This window comes from Thunnus albacares, chromosome 5 (genome assembly GCF_914725855.1).
Source record: "Thunnus albacares chromosome 5, fThuAlb1.1, whole genome shotgun sequence".
NCBI classification, from domain to species: Eukaryota; Metazoa; Chordata; class Actinopteri; order Scombriformes; family Scombridae; genus Thunnus; species Thunnus albacares.
This window is the reverse complement of record NC_058110.1, coordinates 8623599-8641088: the sequence shown is the minus strand read 5'-3', so window position 1 is coordinate 8641088 and position 17490 is coordinate 8623599. Positions and strand designations below refer to the sequence as shown.

Here is a 17490-nt window from a genome sequence, read left to right as displayed (position 1 = left end):
GTAGAAAGTCATCTCTAGTAAAAAATTTTCATATTTGATCTGATCTCATTTAAAGAACAGCATGTGAGTTCATTCATTTACACATTTGACGTACAATCAATCCAAAGGGCATCAGAGTCATCTCTTTCTTATGAAAAACTGAAAAGGAAAGGCTAAAATTAGTTTAAGTGTACAACAAGGCTACGGGATGAGCTAAATTTTTATTGCATTCCTGCCAGTGCACTCAATGGTGAAACATGTCAACACACATACCATTACCAAAATGCATACAGCCCATCTGTTTCTGGCCCCTCTCTTGACAGGTCTCTCGTAAGAGTCGGATCACTAATGGTTTCATTGATTCTTGGGTCTTATCATTCATCACCAAAGGGTCAATGTCCTGCCTCTATCTAATGGCACTGTTTAAAACACAAATCTCTCATGTTTGAATAAATGTCCCACACAGATGGGCTGAAGAAAAAAAAAAAAAAAAAAAAAAACGAACGGCATTATCACTGCGCTCACACAGAAAAATGGCAACACTGAGGAAACATTCAGATTGCATTGATTCGTTTGGTGTTATGTTACATAAACAATGTTCCACAGCTAAATTCTGGGTCTGTTCTTGGTACATTGTTGTTATAAACTTTATTTTCCATTCCAGTTATTGAAATGAATGATAATATGAATGTCTTCATTGCAGAATAGATGCAATTTAAAACATTTATCTGTGCTGGTTGTTTGACCTCTGGTCCGTGCTTTGGGTGGTCAAGACGTCTGCAATTCCCCAGGTGCAGCAGGAAGTAAATAAGCCTTAGGTGCTGTGTCGCCATCATCTGACTTTTATTAATGAGCCAATCAATTCCTATTTGTATCACCCTTTCAACTAAAATCCTGGCCTCACAACACTTAACAAATTGGCTGACCTAAGGTTGAATATGTGGCATGGAAAAGCTCCTTTGCTGTTTCACTGATAATAGCCAATGGTTGTTAAACAGGTTGTTACATAAAATGTGTCAGGTGAAAGCAATAAATAAATCTGCTTTTGCTGATGTACACACGAGTGGACAGTTGCAGTGGTTTAATCTACACTGTACAAGGTGGCCAAAAGTTTGTGGACACATGTTCAGTCTGCATGCATTTGTGAACTTTTGTCCCGGGGCTGTTTTTCATAGTTTGGACCAAGGCCACTCAATTATCAGATTTATTTTTTTTTATGATAAGCATCCAAAGATATTTCAGACAATAATATGCTTCCACCTTTTTGGTTTGGGGAAGGCCCTTCCTTGTTTCAATATAACAGTGCCCCTGTGCACAAAGCAAGGTCTGCAAGAATGTAACTGGCCTGCACAGAGCCCTGACCTCATCCCCATTCACACCTTTGGGATGCAGCACAGACTGCACCCAAAATCACTGTTGGACCTCACTAATGCTCTTATGACTGAATCAGAGAAAATCCATGCAGCCAGGTTCCAAAAATGTGCATATCAATGCCTATAGTTTTGAAATGAGATGAGATCATATATGGGTGCAATGTTCTATCTATCTATGTATCTATTTAACCTCCCTCACATATCTGCTGATCTAACAAGGTCCCACTGAAATAAGGTTCTTGATTGCCATCTAGTGATAAATGGCCACTATTACACCATACTGCTCATACACTTCCCAGTCTTGTTTTCACGCAGCAGAACGTGCCATGGTATTGCTTTACCGACATAGAACGTAAAAGAGACAAAGACATTATCTTATAGTGATGTACAAAGTTTTATTATTGAAGAAGAAGAAGAAGGTGCAGTTACAGGATGGTGGTGAACTAAGAGCTACTGTATCATGTAAAACCTTACAGGTCCTTTCTTTGGGTTGTAGAAAACATGCCAGCGGGTTTGTTTCTTCTTTTCTGAAAAATGGATCATATATCTTGTGTGAATAGTCTCTATTAAATGACATTTCCTCTGTTATCATGTCCATGTTTGGGTGTTAATGTTGAAATGTTGGAGTTGGTTTGCTATGGTTAGTTTTACAGTCACAAGAACTGTTCATGCTTCAGATGTCCTATTGAATACCATGCTTTTAGCACTATCACTGGCTAAATTTATAACCTGGAGCATTTGCTCTCAGGCCACAAAACCTCCTACATAACATTTGAAAATGTACTTTCATGAATTCAAATAGTTGATTTAGGTAATTATAAAACAATGGATTTTGGAAATGTAAGGCCATGTTGATGTTCATAAAGAATGATGGTTCTTGATTGCCTTGCGTGCTTTTTATTGCATCATTTCCTCATTTAGTGCCGAGCTGACATAGCATCAGAGAATCTAAATTATTGACCTATGCATTTTCAGGCTAATTAATGTCAGAGTAACATATGCAAAATATGATCAAGTGTCCCAAGTGATTCACTCAATCCAATTTCAAGACTGCATGTTGTGTGATAACAATACAAATTGTATGAGCGCATATCCATTTGAGCCCATATTGTTTAGATAAGTGGCATTAAACACCTGCCTTTGTTTTTGATGTGTACACCATTTAAGGACATATTTGCCTAGAAAAGAAGAGCCATTGAAATTATCAAGCTCAGGCTGCATTTACATGATTGGAATTCAAGCAAAGCCCCATAAAAAATTCAACACATTGTAGCTTGAAACCAGTCATGCACACATATTTTCACGTTTTATTCACCGTTCTGTTTGTCTGTATAGATGAAAAACACTCATGGAGTTTTTCTGCTGAATTTTTGTTTGGTTTTGTAGCCTGCTTAACACAGTTCTTAAATCAACCATTTAACATGCCATGCAGGAAGTTCACTGGTTTATTGATGGGGAAGTATCTGCAATACTTTGAGGGGAGTTCTTCAGTAGTATTCACCAGGCTGAATTAATGATGCTGTAAAAGCAAGCACTTTTTTTTTTTTACTCTGCGAGAATCTAATTGATTATCATAGCTAAGGTTTTGGCATCATAACACCTCAAGTCATTCAAAGGTATAGAAGTTATCAAGACACTATGCTAACCATGTGATAAGACTTGAACAATCTTGCATTACTAATTCTCCCACTATGTTTTCAAATTGACAGTGGTCAGTGTTTAACAGAAGTGCTAAAATGCACTCACTACATAATAAGAGAAATCAAGGTGATGGTCTCTTTTATATTCCATACAAATCAATTTCAAGTATAAGTTCAATGCAAAATTAAGTGTCATAAATCACACATCTATACTATCATGTACCTTTTACTAATAAATACAAATAAATATCACTAATGAATGCAACAAAAAATGTCTCTAAATAAGTTATTATAAGCTATTTTTCTATTTAAACAAGATCTTGATGGATACAATGCAAATGTCATCAAGCATTGCTTGTAAAGTGTTACACCACAAACAAAAAAAGGTGATAAAGGACCCATTTGTTTTTATAAGGGCATATTTTTACCATCCTCAGTAACAAACAACTAATCGTAATCATTCACTTAACCAAAAATAAACTGTAATAGCATCATCAGCGACAACAGTCAGTCAAGTTGGCGACAGGGTCTCATGATAGGTTTGCTATTGGCAACTGAGGCACCGATCCCTTTCACCATGAGCCTCTTTACTAGGCAGAGCAGTCCTTCCTGACCTACTTCAGTCCCGGCCATCCCCTCTCTCCATATGAGACCTCTCCAGTAAAGGACAGAGGTGAGGGAGCATAGAGGTCAGAGTCTGTGTCTGATTCGCCCTCTGCTATGAAGGGTCTAACCCTGGCACAGAGTGAAGGTCCAGCTCCAGCTTCAGTCCCTGCTCCACCTCCCCCTCCTGAACCTGTAAAGAAGGAAGGCCCAAAGAAGTCCTCCTTGGCCTGGGAGATGCTGAAGCCGCTGAAGGAGCGCTCCAGCTCCTCGTGGTCAACAGACGGGATGGAGAGAGACGTGTCACTCTCCACGGCAGTGGCATCCTGCTGACACCTCTGCCTTCTCTGGCGCCTCCTGCTCTGGGAACCGCTCTCTCGGCCGCTGCCACCTGGACCAGAGGAGGATCGGTCATGAACTGGAGCAGGTGGAGGCGGAAGGCGGAACAGGGTGGGCGAATGGTCGCCACCGACAGGTGAAGGGGTGTTGGCCACGCTGCTGTTCCAGGCAGGTTGGCTGAGGGGGTGCTGCAGCTGGTGCTGCCAGGAGGTAGAGGGGCGGCTGTTGCTGCCGGAGGGAGTACCCACTGATCTCGCCACAGACCGACCCAGTAAAGGATCTTTCTTTTCCAAAGAGCCATCAGAACACAGGACATCTGCAGCTGAGCATGTCTTCACCTCCTTTTCCTCCTTCACCTCCTCTTTTCCCTCCTTCTCCTCCTTGCTCTCCTCTGGGCTGTGGTAAGGCGGGGCTGGATACGGCTCTTTGGAGTTGAAAAAGGCCTCTGTTTCAGAGCGAGGGATGCCCATACGCTGCACATACACATTTACCAGGAAATCGAGTTTCCTGTCCATACAGACCACCTGCAGGGAAAAAGAAAAACACACAAATGAGGACTTTGTGAAAATACATCAGGAAAACAAATACAAATCACAAATATAACTACACTGATTTGGCCTCAGTAGAAAACAACTTGTAGGACCTTTACAAACCATATGTGAGTGGGAGAAACATTCCTACCTGTTTTTCCACTTTGACCAGACGTCCCATCATGCTCTGGTCCTCTGCAGCCTCTCCCTCAGCTTTAGGACCTTTACCTACTATCTGGTCAACTCTAGCATTTGAGAAAGGTAACATCTCAGATTTAAAAAACTGTTCTGTTCTGCCACAAAGGTTTCTTAAACTTAAAGGTAACCTGTGGAGTTTTTGACTTCTAGTAGCGCTATGAAGCAGCTTTTTGATGAGTGGTTCCCCATTTTGTTTGTCTTGTCCACATGCACTCAGGCGATGCAATACACAGTCGTGCCAATTGTTTCACACTATTCTACAGGTGACAGTAACCTGCCAAGATAGGCAGTTCAAACTTTTAAGAAAAATGGGCTTTGACAGTGTTTTATGCAGAAGGAAATGCATTCAACATTGATTTTAGTCAGTAACACTGAATATCAATATAACTTGTTTGTTTACAAGAAAACTCCACAGGGCACCTTTAAGAAGTTAATGAGGCCATAATGTGAGCTACCTTAACATGGAAATTAGGTAACAAAAGCATTTTTGTGATGATACTTCTCAAGCTACAAATTGATGAATGGTGGCCTAACACTAACTGACAAGTAAGTGAGCATTTCCTGAGAGAATATTGATTGCAGATGTACAGGTGAATGGTGTAATGGTGTGGATCCATGCACTATGACTTTACCGAAACAAAGTGTGAGGAGAAGGAACACTTTGTCTTGGGCCAAAATGCATCACTTGGCATGCTTTTGTTATGCTTCATGCTTCATTTCCATTGCATCCTACCGGGGGAGCTCTCCCTCTGTCTCTCCAGTATGAGAGCAAGCATCTAGCACTGTCAAACCCCTGTTGAGCGAGGCCATATGACATGGCTCATTAACATTCAGCAAGCAAGCCGCTGGTCCTTTTCTTGACAGCAGCTGATATAATGTGACATAAGAGCTAAATTAACTGCACAACATTCTGAAAATGTTGCGCATAATACTATTCATCAAACTGTTTTGATATTAAATCTTGAACATTGCTGTGTTTCTGCATGTATTATCTAGCTGAATGAGTCAGGTCAAGTGGCTTGAGCTCAAAAGGGGTTCCATCAATCAAAATAATAAGGTTGCATGTAACTTCTTCAGTATTTGGACTATAATATAAGGAGCATAATGCTGGTAAAATGGTCATTCTAGAGGTGCAGTCTATTAACCTAACCTAGGACCTTCAGTGGACTTCTTATGACGAGGTGTTGATGGGGGAGGGGGCCCCACAATCATATCTATCCTGGCAAGGCACACAGAGACGATATGAGTGCAATGCAAAATGAAGCAACGTGGGAATCACATTAGCTATGGAAAACAATTTTCAATATATTCCACACACACAAGACATACAGTGAGTCTGACTTGCATTGTGGATGGAAGTGTATGTATTTCATCGTTGGAATACATTTATTCTACATGTTAGACCTTTAGGGGATTGACATATGAGGAGCTAATTTGCAGGAACTCATATAGAGAACGATGTGAATTATACAACAGTGTGAAATCTAAAATGAATGTTTGACGCACACAGAAGCAAAAGAATTGAATTGTACTTTGGTACACAAGGTCACTGACATAAAACAGATCTGAATACAACACATGTATGTAGCTGGACAAATGAAACAGGCAAATTAATGACTTATCACAACATGTGTGTATCCAGTAACACCACAAACACTATATTAAATCACATCTCTGCTGCTATAATAAATTTGGACTAATTATTGAACTGACTCCACTGATTAATCTGGATTTCAATCATGGAAATAACGCTGACAATGCTTCCATGTATCACCATGGTAACATTTAGCTTGACAGATCAACTGCTGTTGGTTAAAGTCCTGTAGCAGCTGTACAGGTTATTCAATCTGAAACAGCATGAAAACAAGTGTGTCTCAGATTTAAACTGGTTCAAATATATTGCATAGTTGAACATGCACTTGCCTGGATTGCAGGTTCTTAATTCGAGACAGCATGTCCAGGTGACCTGCAGAGTACTGCTCAATCACATCCATGACATCATAAGGCCGCAAGCTCTCTTTGAATCTCCTCTTAGACACCAGAAACCTCATGATGCTGAGGGAAGACACATCACTTTCACATATGGCACACAGTAAAATGAATAGGCCTTACTCACAGCAGATATTTGGACTTTGATTAGCACAGGTGTTATTAATAACATTACCAACATTTTATTCAAGTGTCCCAGTAAATCATGACAGTGTGACCGTGAGCCAGCATTAACAATAGCATCACCCTGAAACTGTAGCAGCTAAAGATATTTAGATGTCATTAATTTTATTTTTTACACCTGTGCTTTTCTTACTGTGACATGTCAAAATATCTTCTGTGAAAAAGGCTTAATCCAGCAATGTGACTGTAGAAGCAAAAAACAGATGTCCTTCTAAAAGGGTAATTCATTAACTTGGGTGTTATTTTCATAGCTTGACAAGATAATCTTAACTCAAGGTACACTTACTAACTTTTTCTGAAGGCTTTCCGCCACATCTCATGGTCATTCATCAGCAAATGGAGTTTCTCAGTTGTCATCATGTGACCTAAGTAATATGTGATAACAGCTGGTCATATATGGCTCCATGACAGCTGATGAAGACTGTTAGATATGGCTGAATGCTCTGGAAAAAAGCTAGTAAGTGGACCTTGAGACCTTCATATTACTACTTCCAAGGTAAGAGTAAACCTTCATACACCCTTATTTTCATAGTTTTGGCCATCATTTCTCTTTGTTATGATAATATCAAACTCACCAAAGGAACACGAAATGTTCCTTTGAAAAAATGAAAAAAACGAATTGTTGCTAATTATCTTTCATTGCACAGGAAAACTGTGCATACACAACTAAAGTAAAAACAATAGGTCAGTTGAATCAGGCAGTTGGTGTGTAAACATATACACATTGTACAGTTTGGGTAATAATTTTAACAATATTTTCATTTTCCCTTCAATAAGTTTGGTTAAGCTAGCCCTAGTTTGTTACTTTCGAGTCACAAAGCTGAGCATCGGTTCCTCTGAGTACAGGAAATGGGTTAAAAAAAATTTTATCATGCAGCGGAGAGAATTTCTTTTCATCCATCTTTTAGAGAAACAGATGCTTGTCTCTGCGTCTGAAATGTAACTAATACTGTGTAATTTAACTAAGCTAATACATGAGAGGCACAAACGTCGGACTAGGCTAGCCTGCGCCATGTGCATAAAGATTGGAAAACCTGCCCCATCAAGTCTTATTAGCACCACGTATCACCACATTCCCATATCCCAGCAATTAACATGTTGAGTACAATGTTATTTTTATCAATAGGAATGATGACCAAAACTGATAGAAGTGCAATAAACTGGAATGATCTTTTAAACACTATCAGATCTTTTACAATTAGCATCATAGATGATCACAGGGTAAAGACAAAGTCATAAACACAAACTATTATTCCTTTTTTAGTCTCCATGGGTGAAATAAACACTGCAGAACCATAGAAGTTGCACATTAAAGGGAACCCTTACCAGATTGCCCTTATTGCAACCTTCAAGCCTGGTGGTAATTCTTGAGTGAGAAACTCACAGTGGCAAGTCTTATCATCACCAATTTCCTCTCCTGGGAGGCTCGCCTCTACAGAGCAAAGACAAGGACACTTTTACAGAATATTTCACTGGCCTCTACATGACCAGCGTCAACAGCAGAAGCATAGCTGAGTTGATGCTTTTAGCTTTGAAGGTGCAAAATTCAATTACTAAAATTGGTTTCAAGCCAGTTAGCCAGTTTGTGAGTGTAGTGAGCGGGCTTAGTGGAACAACAGAAAAAAGACTTGGTGCAGAATTGAAGGATAGTGCTGATGGGATAAAGCTTTATTGAAACCTTTAATGACAAGTACTCTCTTCCCACCACCAATCGCAGTCTAGATAAACTAGCATGTTTAGTGTAGCCAGAAGGCTGATCTAAGGATTTTGATTACAGGCAAAGGTGTCTAGGCCTAATCACTGTTGATCAGAAATGAGATGAGAATCTGGTAGGGAAAGTGAGGTCTCTTCATGCAACATAAAGCGGGGCCTTTGGGCATTTTGTCTCTGGGTCAATTTTGTATTATCTTGGCACCACTTGACTTGAACCCACTGTTAACTGCCTACCACTACTACACATCAATACTTATAATCAATTTTGTGGAGTACATACAATCCTAAGGAATAGTTAAATTGTTACATGCTTGTTCTCAGGTATAACCATGCTTCAGAGCCTTCCATCATCATTGGGGAAAAACTCGTATGAGAAAAATCAAAACAAAAAGGGGTTCATGTCAAGTGAACAAATCTCAGCAGATTTCAGCATGCATGTTTTCCAGACCGGTGAAGCTGACTTGTCTTTCTTTTATATCCCCCATAGAAGCCAACCAACAAAATATCCCAATGTCTTACTTATTAAACCTTCAATTGCTGCAAAAAGAGAGAGAGGAGAGACATGGAAAAAGATTTGTTATGGATCCTAGCAGGATGACAATGGCAGACAAATCAATTCCAAACATGGGAACTTGTGGAGTCCACTGAATGGTTTCTGGTTCATGTTTGAAAGGACTGGTCTCTCTTCTCTTACAATTACACTTACCAACAGCATATATTATAAAGCTTTATATAATATATATGGTAAAATATACAGCTAGACATTACAGTATATTATATTACAGTCTAATCTGAAGACATGTCATGATGACTTGTCTAACCTGGAGAACTCTTCAGTCCAAAGTCTTCGTCCTGCATTTCAATCAGCACTTTAACATGCCATGAAGCGGAAGAAGAAAAACAACTAATGAGAGATTGGTTTAAATTGTTTAACAAAAAGGCAAAGAAATGGTGAAGGAGAGAAGTATATTTCTAGATAATGATATAGTGGCCTGGATGACATATGGATGCAGCTGGGCTGTCTAGCAATAAATGATGGCTGGACACCAACATCCAAACCAACCGACCTCTGTCTCCCCAGCAGAATGTTGAAATGTTGGCTTTAGTCTGTCAAGAAAAGCTCCCTGTCTTCCTCATATGTTTGAATACATGCATGAGAAACTACATATATATATAATCATTACCTGCATGGCAATTACTGCATCTGCACAGTGACCGCATCTTAAAGAGGCTTGATTCCAATTTATTAAGTGGCATCAGCACTCTCCTTCTTAAAACACACAGCTGATGAGTTGTTGACCTTGGGGTCGCACAAAGCCACACAGAGCTCTACTGTGTACCCTTTCACATCAACTGAATTAATAACTGAGGGAAGATCCAGTGTCAATATTAGTATATTAGTCAATTAAGCTGCTGCATGCGGTTTTATTAATAAACTGTGACTCACAATATCATAAATTAAAGATCTTTTTGACTTAATGTTGCCACTAAGTCAAGATTAGATTCATATATTGGCTTGCTAAAATACTGGACATATTTGCCTTTTATAAAATATTGTTGTCAACAACTATGATTGACACTTCTTTCTGACCACAGTTATATTAAAAGTGACATTAAAACATCAATGAAATTTCATTTTCCTTCATTATTTTCATTCAGTTGTGCAATTTTTTTTTTTTTTTAAATTTGATTTCTGATTTAAAATACTGTAAAGGAGCCCTGAGTTTCTCAAAAATTGAACAAGGAGTAGGTCATACTGGCCTACAGGAATAATTCAATTTTTTGGTAAATACACTTATTCACTTTCTTGCAAGAGTTAGATGATATCACACTCATGTCTGTATGCTAAATATGAAGCTACAGCTAACAGCCTCTTTGCTTAGCTTAGCATAAAGACTGGAAACAGGGTCTTTGTCAAAAGGTACAAAAATCCACATGTAAAGTTTGCCACATTTTATCTAAAGATTGCATTCTGATGGTGGGTCGGTCAGTCCACCACTTTTCTCTAGACTGAAATATTTTCAGCTCTCTTCAAAATTTTTTCCAGACATTCGTGGTTCCCTTAAGTTTCCTGATGACTTTGGTAATTGTTATCAATTCATTGACCTTTCATCTAGTGCCATCATCAGGTCAGGTGTTGACTTTAGTGGTAATACAGAAATGCTAACATGTTAAGATAAGATGGTGAACATGATAAAAATTTGACCCAGCATGTTAGTGTTGTCACAGTGAGCATGTAAACAAGATATAACGTGTTAATTACAGCAGCTTTACAGGTGCTGGTGGGTGTATTTTTTGTCTTTGGACAGCCAGGCTAGCTGTTTCCCCATGTTTCCAGGCTTTATGCTAAGATAAGCTAACTGACTGCTGGCTATAGCTTTATGTTACCAAATATTGTATCAATCTTCTCATCTAACTCTCAGCCAAAAAGCAAATAAACTTATTTCCCAAGATGTCAAACTACTCCTTTAAACACTGCAAATTAGCCCAGAGTTTCCCAGCAGTTGAACATGAAGCAGATCTATTAGCTTAATCGACTGCTAACCTCCTTAAAATACTAACATTTTACTGCAGCGTTTCAGTGTCTTTCTCAAAGACTGTCCACCTTAACAAGAATGCATCTTTAGAGAAAAAGGATTTTATATTTTAGCATGAAATAGCACTGTCTTTCAAAAGTGTGCATTTGTCTGTACTCTAACACTCATTGTGAATCTGGACAGATGTTGTTCATACTGTGTGAAGTTCCCTCACCTTCTGAGTTTTGGCGTGAGGTGCTGCCCCGGACTCTGAAGGTGTGCTTTGGTCCTCTGTTCTTCTCATTGAAGCTCCAGGTCTTGGTGACCTTGCTGGGGCTCCCCTCGGCCCCGTCCTCTGCCCCAGGAGACTGGGTCTTCCCTTTGGCCATGGGAGCCTTGGAGGGACTGGGGAACACTTTGTCCTTCAGGCTGGCCTTCCGACTACAGAGCAAGTCATAAGAATAGAAATTTAACCAGTAAAACGTATAAAATGTAAAAACAAAATAAAAAAAAAATAAAAAAGTTTTTATGGCATCATTCAACATATAAGTAATTAACTATCTGTAACTACAGGTCTTTATCCTACTGCTTTGTTGTTTTAGATGTAATCTTGGGAATTTGTAGAATACAGCACTGGTGTGATGATAAATCTTACCTCAGCAGAAACGCAAAATGGGCAATGTCCTACAGCAGAAGGAGCCATGTCCACATACGAACATAGTAGAGCATTCAGTGGGTCAGGCAAGCAGCAGGAAGCTACAAGCTAGCATGCATGGGAAGCAAAGTGACACTGCATGTCTCAAAAGGAAGAGCTGTGGTCTCGCTCTATGCAAAAAGTGAACACAAATCATGCAAATAAAATTCACCATCATACTTTATGCTCCACCTGATACATGGGAATTGGTCAAAGGAAACACACTTAGGTACTCAGTAATATGCACCTTGCCTGCTGAACAGAAGTTTATATGCGCTGATTAGGCAAAAAAAGGCAGCAAGCAAATCAACTGCATAAACACATTACTAAAAGAAACCATAAATCAACTGTGACAGGGCGGTAAACAAGGATGTGTAACTGTGTTTTCTCAGTGAAAAGGGTAAAAGGTGTGGGCAGATTCTCTCTTGTGTTTATTTTAAGCAGCTTTTCTTGTAGACATCACTGACAATGCTGCACTACAATATAAACAGTGAACTGAAATTATTAAAGTCAGATTTTATCACTCACTAAGTGACATATTTTCAAAAAATGTCTTTATTCCATGATTCCTCCACCTTTACTTTTGTTTCAAAAAGGAGAGGAACAGAAGTAGGAATGAAAGGTGACACACAGACTTGCAGTGCAGTTGTTAGTATCTGTGCAACAACTATACCTAATAGTTCTCGGACAGCACCCGCAAAGTCTGTCTTTGTGTGCATTTTCATTACTGGAGTGGTGGGCAGTAGAGGAGACACAAAAGAGATAAAATAGCAGTGGAAACAGTTACAAAATCAGCAGTGTGTGCCCTTCTGTGATACCAGTAACACTTTATTGTAACTATAATTTATAAGTCATTTGCAACCTGTCAGTCAATCAGCTATAAACACTTCAATAGTTGTGTCTTTGCTATTTGTTCTTTTTCCATGTTTGGAATGAATTTAAAAGGCTGTTAGTATTTTTCTAATGATGTTTTAGGGTTGATTTTCCAACAGATTTGCAGATAATATGCAAATGGTTTATAAAGTCATGATAAAGTGTCACCACATTGTTAATAATTGTACTTGTTTCTTTTGTCAAAAACATTGTGATAAAAATCAAGCAAGGCTTTTAAAGTGTTCAAAATCACTTTTTCCCAAGGTGATGCTGAGCAGAGTGTCAAAGAACAGCTTATTAGTGAATATTTAATAAAGCTGCAAGTTGGGAGTGAGGCCAAAGTGAGCTGATCTTTGAGCACCATGTATGCAAATGCAGCATGACCGTTCTTGAAGGAGGCACTTAATAAACATCCATGTCTGACACGCACAAGGATTTACAGTAACCCAAAACACACACACAAACACAAACACACACACACACACACACACACACACACACACACTCAAAGGTATACTGTACATACACTCCCCCAAGAAGAGTGCCTCAGCAGCAACTAAGAGCAGAATTGAAGAGAAGCCAAAGGGAGGTGAAGAGAGAAAAAAACCAATCAGATCACAGACCTGGGAGAGGTTTCTGCTTGAGACTCCTTCCTGTGAGTAGAAAAAGACGGGATGAAAGTCAGAAATTCATTACATATCATCATTAATATTGTGCTATGCTTGTAGGGTTGAGATGGGTTAGCAATGAGGATCACTTGTCAAGCAAATGGGGCCAAAAGAGTCAAGAGAAAAATCTCGTCAAGCTGCTGGATGGTAAATGCTGTACAAAATCTACACAAAAGATGAGGAAAAATATTTTAAGAGTAACTTAACACCCATAGAAAATCTTATTTTGGCTGACCTCCAGTGGTTTAACTTTTCACCTTGCTGCAGTGATGTAGAGGTGTACTCCACGGTGTGTCAGTACACTGCGACATCACAGCTGGGTGTGGTGACAAGTGCAAAGAAGCAAACTTGAAACAGGCTTGAAACTTTCAACCAGACTACTTTTCAGTCTTGTTTTGAAAGAGTACTCCACAGATTTAGCATTGCACTGTTAGAGCAATGTCAGGAGTTTTGTTGAAAAGTATCAAAATCAGTGCAAAAGAACAAGAGAGATCTGCCATTTTATTCCATGCATTCTTCTTCCTTGTCAAAACCTGGCACCTACATTACCCACAATCCAACTCAACCGCCAGCAGTTCGATTTGCGATTTGGATGCGTTATGCTAGTAGCGGCTAATGTAGCCTCGAGCCACAAGCTTCAAGCAGAGATGAGGAGTGGGCCTCAGAGGTCTGGTAAACTCCACAACTGCAGATTTGTTTCATTTTCAAACTTGTCCTGAGCCCAAACCAACAATAACTCAAGTGACAGCACTTGAAGCAGTTCGTCAAACTTTGCACAGCTCCCTCTGGAGCCACAAAAGGCTTTATACGATTCTTTTCACATATGCAGTAGCACTCCTCAAGACCTGGTCAGGGGCATTGTATACCAGCTTTTTAAGGAGGTCTAGAGGACAGAATTACTGGATTTTTTCTGGAAAAAGGAAAATAACTTCTGTGTAAATGAACACTAGACCTATAGAATGTGACTCGGATCAATTGATAGTGTCAGAAAGTAATTTTAAAGAGCAGATTTATTGTTAAATACTCTTTAAAATGAATCCAACAGTGGCACTGAAGCCAATAAAGCTGAATTTGTATAAAAGCAATCATTGCTTTACATGGCTATTCTCAATCTTATTCACACTTATGGTGCAGACACAGACTCCGCCCACGATGGATCCAGATGCACTGGACCACTGAACACTCCTCCCAGTGGGTGACATGATGGGTGACGCACTGCGAGTTGGGCGTGTTTGGTTTTTGCTCTGCTGTTTTAAACATGGTGACCGCATTGCAAATGATCTCATTTTACAGCTAAACAGTACCCTTCAGTATCTTTCTGACAACAGCCGAGAAATAGGCAATGCAGTAAGAGAGTATTGATTCATATTTGATCAGCACTGCCTAGTTTGTCATATTGATCTGAGTTTCACGAGCCGGCCGAGTTGCAGGTGAGGTTATGTCGTGATTATGCAAATTCAAATATGGTGGTTTGTCTGTCAACTCGCCATGCCGTATCCAACATGCACCGCACGGCCAGATCTCCTGCTCTCCATAGAAAATGAATGGGATTAGTTGACTTGATATCTGTCAACAGATTCAGTGTGTCTGCACCATTAGAGTCACTGTCTCTGGAATACAGTGAACAAGTCAGAAAACTCAGAGGTTCAAAATCAAACTGAAAGCTTTTCTATCTTCTCAAGATTACGATTAAGTACTGTGTGTGTGTGTCTGTGTCTGCGGTTCATGTCTGTGGTGCGGATTCGAGTTTTTTACTGGCTTTGAGCTGGTGGGTGTGTGCACATACAATTTAAAGTAAAACATTTTGAGTTTTATTTGCCCTGCCTTTACCAATGACAGAGCTTATAATTACTTCTCTTGTTTTGTTTTTTTTCCATTTTTAGATGATTGCCTCACTGTTTCAGCATCATTACCATCACCACTACAACAATCATCATTATCTGCATTATCATCATCATCATGAGATCATGCTGTGTCACTCTTGGTGTCATGTTTATACCTGAATGACTTGCCCTTCAGATTCCTCAGCAGGTCCAGCTGATTCAGAGGTGGAATAAGTCTGGGAAAAGACAAAGAGTATTTCATCATTCTGTCAAGATGGTTTCACCACCATCGGTGCTCAAAGGTTAAAGCTCGCCTTTGGGCGTTTTAACACTAATTCCATTTAGTTTGGCAGTTGTCTTTTCTGCTGGTCATCACCTTTTCACATGGAATTACTACTGGAATGAAACCGAACATGAGGTAATTTCCAAATAGAACAGACAAGCAGCAATCTCCCTCTTCTAGAGGAGTAAATAGTAGAAATCTGCACTGCAAAAGTCAAACAGGGCAACTTATTTGCTGAATCATATAGCTGGACGGTGAAATAAGATGTTAATTTTACAAAGTAGTCACTGGCAGTGTTTGTCTTTTGAACAGAATTTCAAAAGGGTTCAGATGTCACTGCCAAGACACCAGCCTGATCTGCTGTAAAATTACCCTTATTAAAGCAGAAAGTTAAAAGTCACACCAGTGTGTGATTCCTCAGGCAGTAGTATCTGATTCAACAAGGGAGTTTGGAATACAATGAGATGAGGATATTCTGTAGGTTCAGTTTTCCATTTGGCTTCCCAGTTTTAAGAAAGATGGAAGAATGTCATATGACAAAACAGTTGTATTTATTGAAACTGCTGAATAATGTCCAGCATTATTTGGCTGGTTTTATCACTTACCTGTACATTGGAATGGCTACAGTCTGCTCATAGAAATCCCAGGTAGACACCAGATCTGTACGGGAAAGGTTGGTAGCATAAAACCTCCAAGCAGCCTGGATGTAGAAATAAAAAAGTCCTTTCAGCTTTTTGTCAGGAGATTATCTCTGTTTGACAGATACATGGACATGGTGTTGTTATCATATGGAGTTCCTCAGACGGATACCTGGATGAGGCCTGCTGCAGGATTACGTCTCTTCTCAAAATGTTTCTGCCTATGCTGCTCTTGGACTTTCAGAGCAAAGCCAGAACCCAGGATGCCCTGTACAGGTTCAGAGTGACACAGAGAGCCCAAAAAGTGATTATTGACCTTTATTGACCTCTACTGGCCAGAAGATGGGCTTGCAAAAACATCAAGTTGTCTCCTTCATCACAGAACAACAAATCCAGCAATAACAATATCACAGATTTTTACATCTGCAAAGCCTCAAGGTAACAGAAATGTGAGAGAAAATGCTGATTTCCTCCACATGCATTAGAAGTCAATGTGGAAAAAGTAGTGACTGTTTCCTGTTAACGGAGCGCTGATACAGCAGTCCACAGTTTTTTGTGTGCGATAGCTGCTTACTCAAAGCTGAGTCTGACTACTTCAAATCTCAGGTGAAAAGCTGAACATTTAACAGCAAATGACAAATACATCAGTGACTGACTGGAATTACAGCATCACAGGATGAAAGCTTTCTGAATGTAAAGGGAACAAAGAGCAGAGTTTCTGTGGATTCAGGGGAAGCTTTTAGCTTACTGCAACAGTCTAAGTACCAGAGAGGATAAACATAATGTAACAGAATGGCTCACTTAGAGCATTTGCTTTTCTAAGTGACTAAGCAAAAAAAAAAAAAAAAAACTGAAAAAATATTGGGTGCCTGATGCACATAATACTACTTAAAGTACAACACAGTGATTTCCAATACATAGACCTTTTTCACAGCAGCCATTTCATGTGCTTTTCATGCTTTCATGTGACAACTGAAAATGCCTGTTGTGAAAAAAGGCCTATTACATGTGTTACATGTGTTACATGTGATAACTTCATTTTAATTTCCTCACTGGTTTATTTATTTTAAAAAATAACCACTGTCATAAATTTTAAAGGAGCATCAATAGATTTTTTTGGGCCACTTAGGGGCAGTGGAACAAGCTGTAAACACAACACTGACATTTGGTGGTTGATATGTTGGTTGATATGTTGGTTGATGTGGCGATACGTTAGCCAACAGTTGCATATTTATATATCCAGCAAACACGGAATAACATAAGCATTCATTCAACATGTTTCTGTCCACTCGGTAAATATAAGTATATTCAATCAGCTTTTGCTTCTCGTTTGGTCTACACCAACTCTGGAGGGAAACGTCTGTCTCTTTAGCGTCTAAATTTTCCACTATGTTCACCAGCTAGTCGCTAACTTTGCCTGTCTGCCGTATGGTATTGGACTAGCTTAT

General features: G+C 39.4%; 1 protein-coding gene across 1 annotated transcript in view; it reads right to left on the bottom strand.

Moving 5' to 3' along the window:
• Positions 1-2852: 2852 nt before the first annotated feature.
• The window catches only part of LOC122983072 (potassium voltage-gated channel subfamily KQT member 2-like), a 32346-nt gene continuing 17708 nt past the window's right edge, over positions 2853-17490 (bottom strand). The window contains exons 7-15 of the mRNA XM_044352793.1: positions 16215-16310; positions 16010-16104; positions 15298-15357; positions 13254-13283; positions 11299-11504; positions 8161-8266; positions 6586-6717; positions 4616-4709; positions 2853-4458 (exon numbers count right to left, since the gene is read on the bottom strand). Of these exons, the coding sequence (XP_044208728.1) occupies positions 3607-4458; positions 4616-4709; positions 6586-6717; positions 8161-8266; positions 11299-11504; positions 13254-13283; positions 15298-15357; positions 16010-16104; positions 16215-16310 (1671 nt within the window). The 3' untranslated portion in view covers positions 2853-3606. The remainder of the gene's footprint in view (positions 4459-4615; positions 4710-6585; positions 6718-8160; positions 8267-11298; positions 11505-13253; positions 13284-15297; positions 15358-16009; positions 16105-16214; positions 16311-17490) is intronic.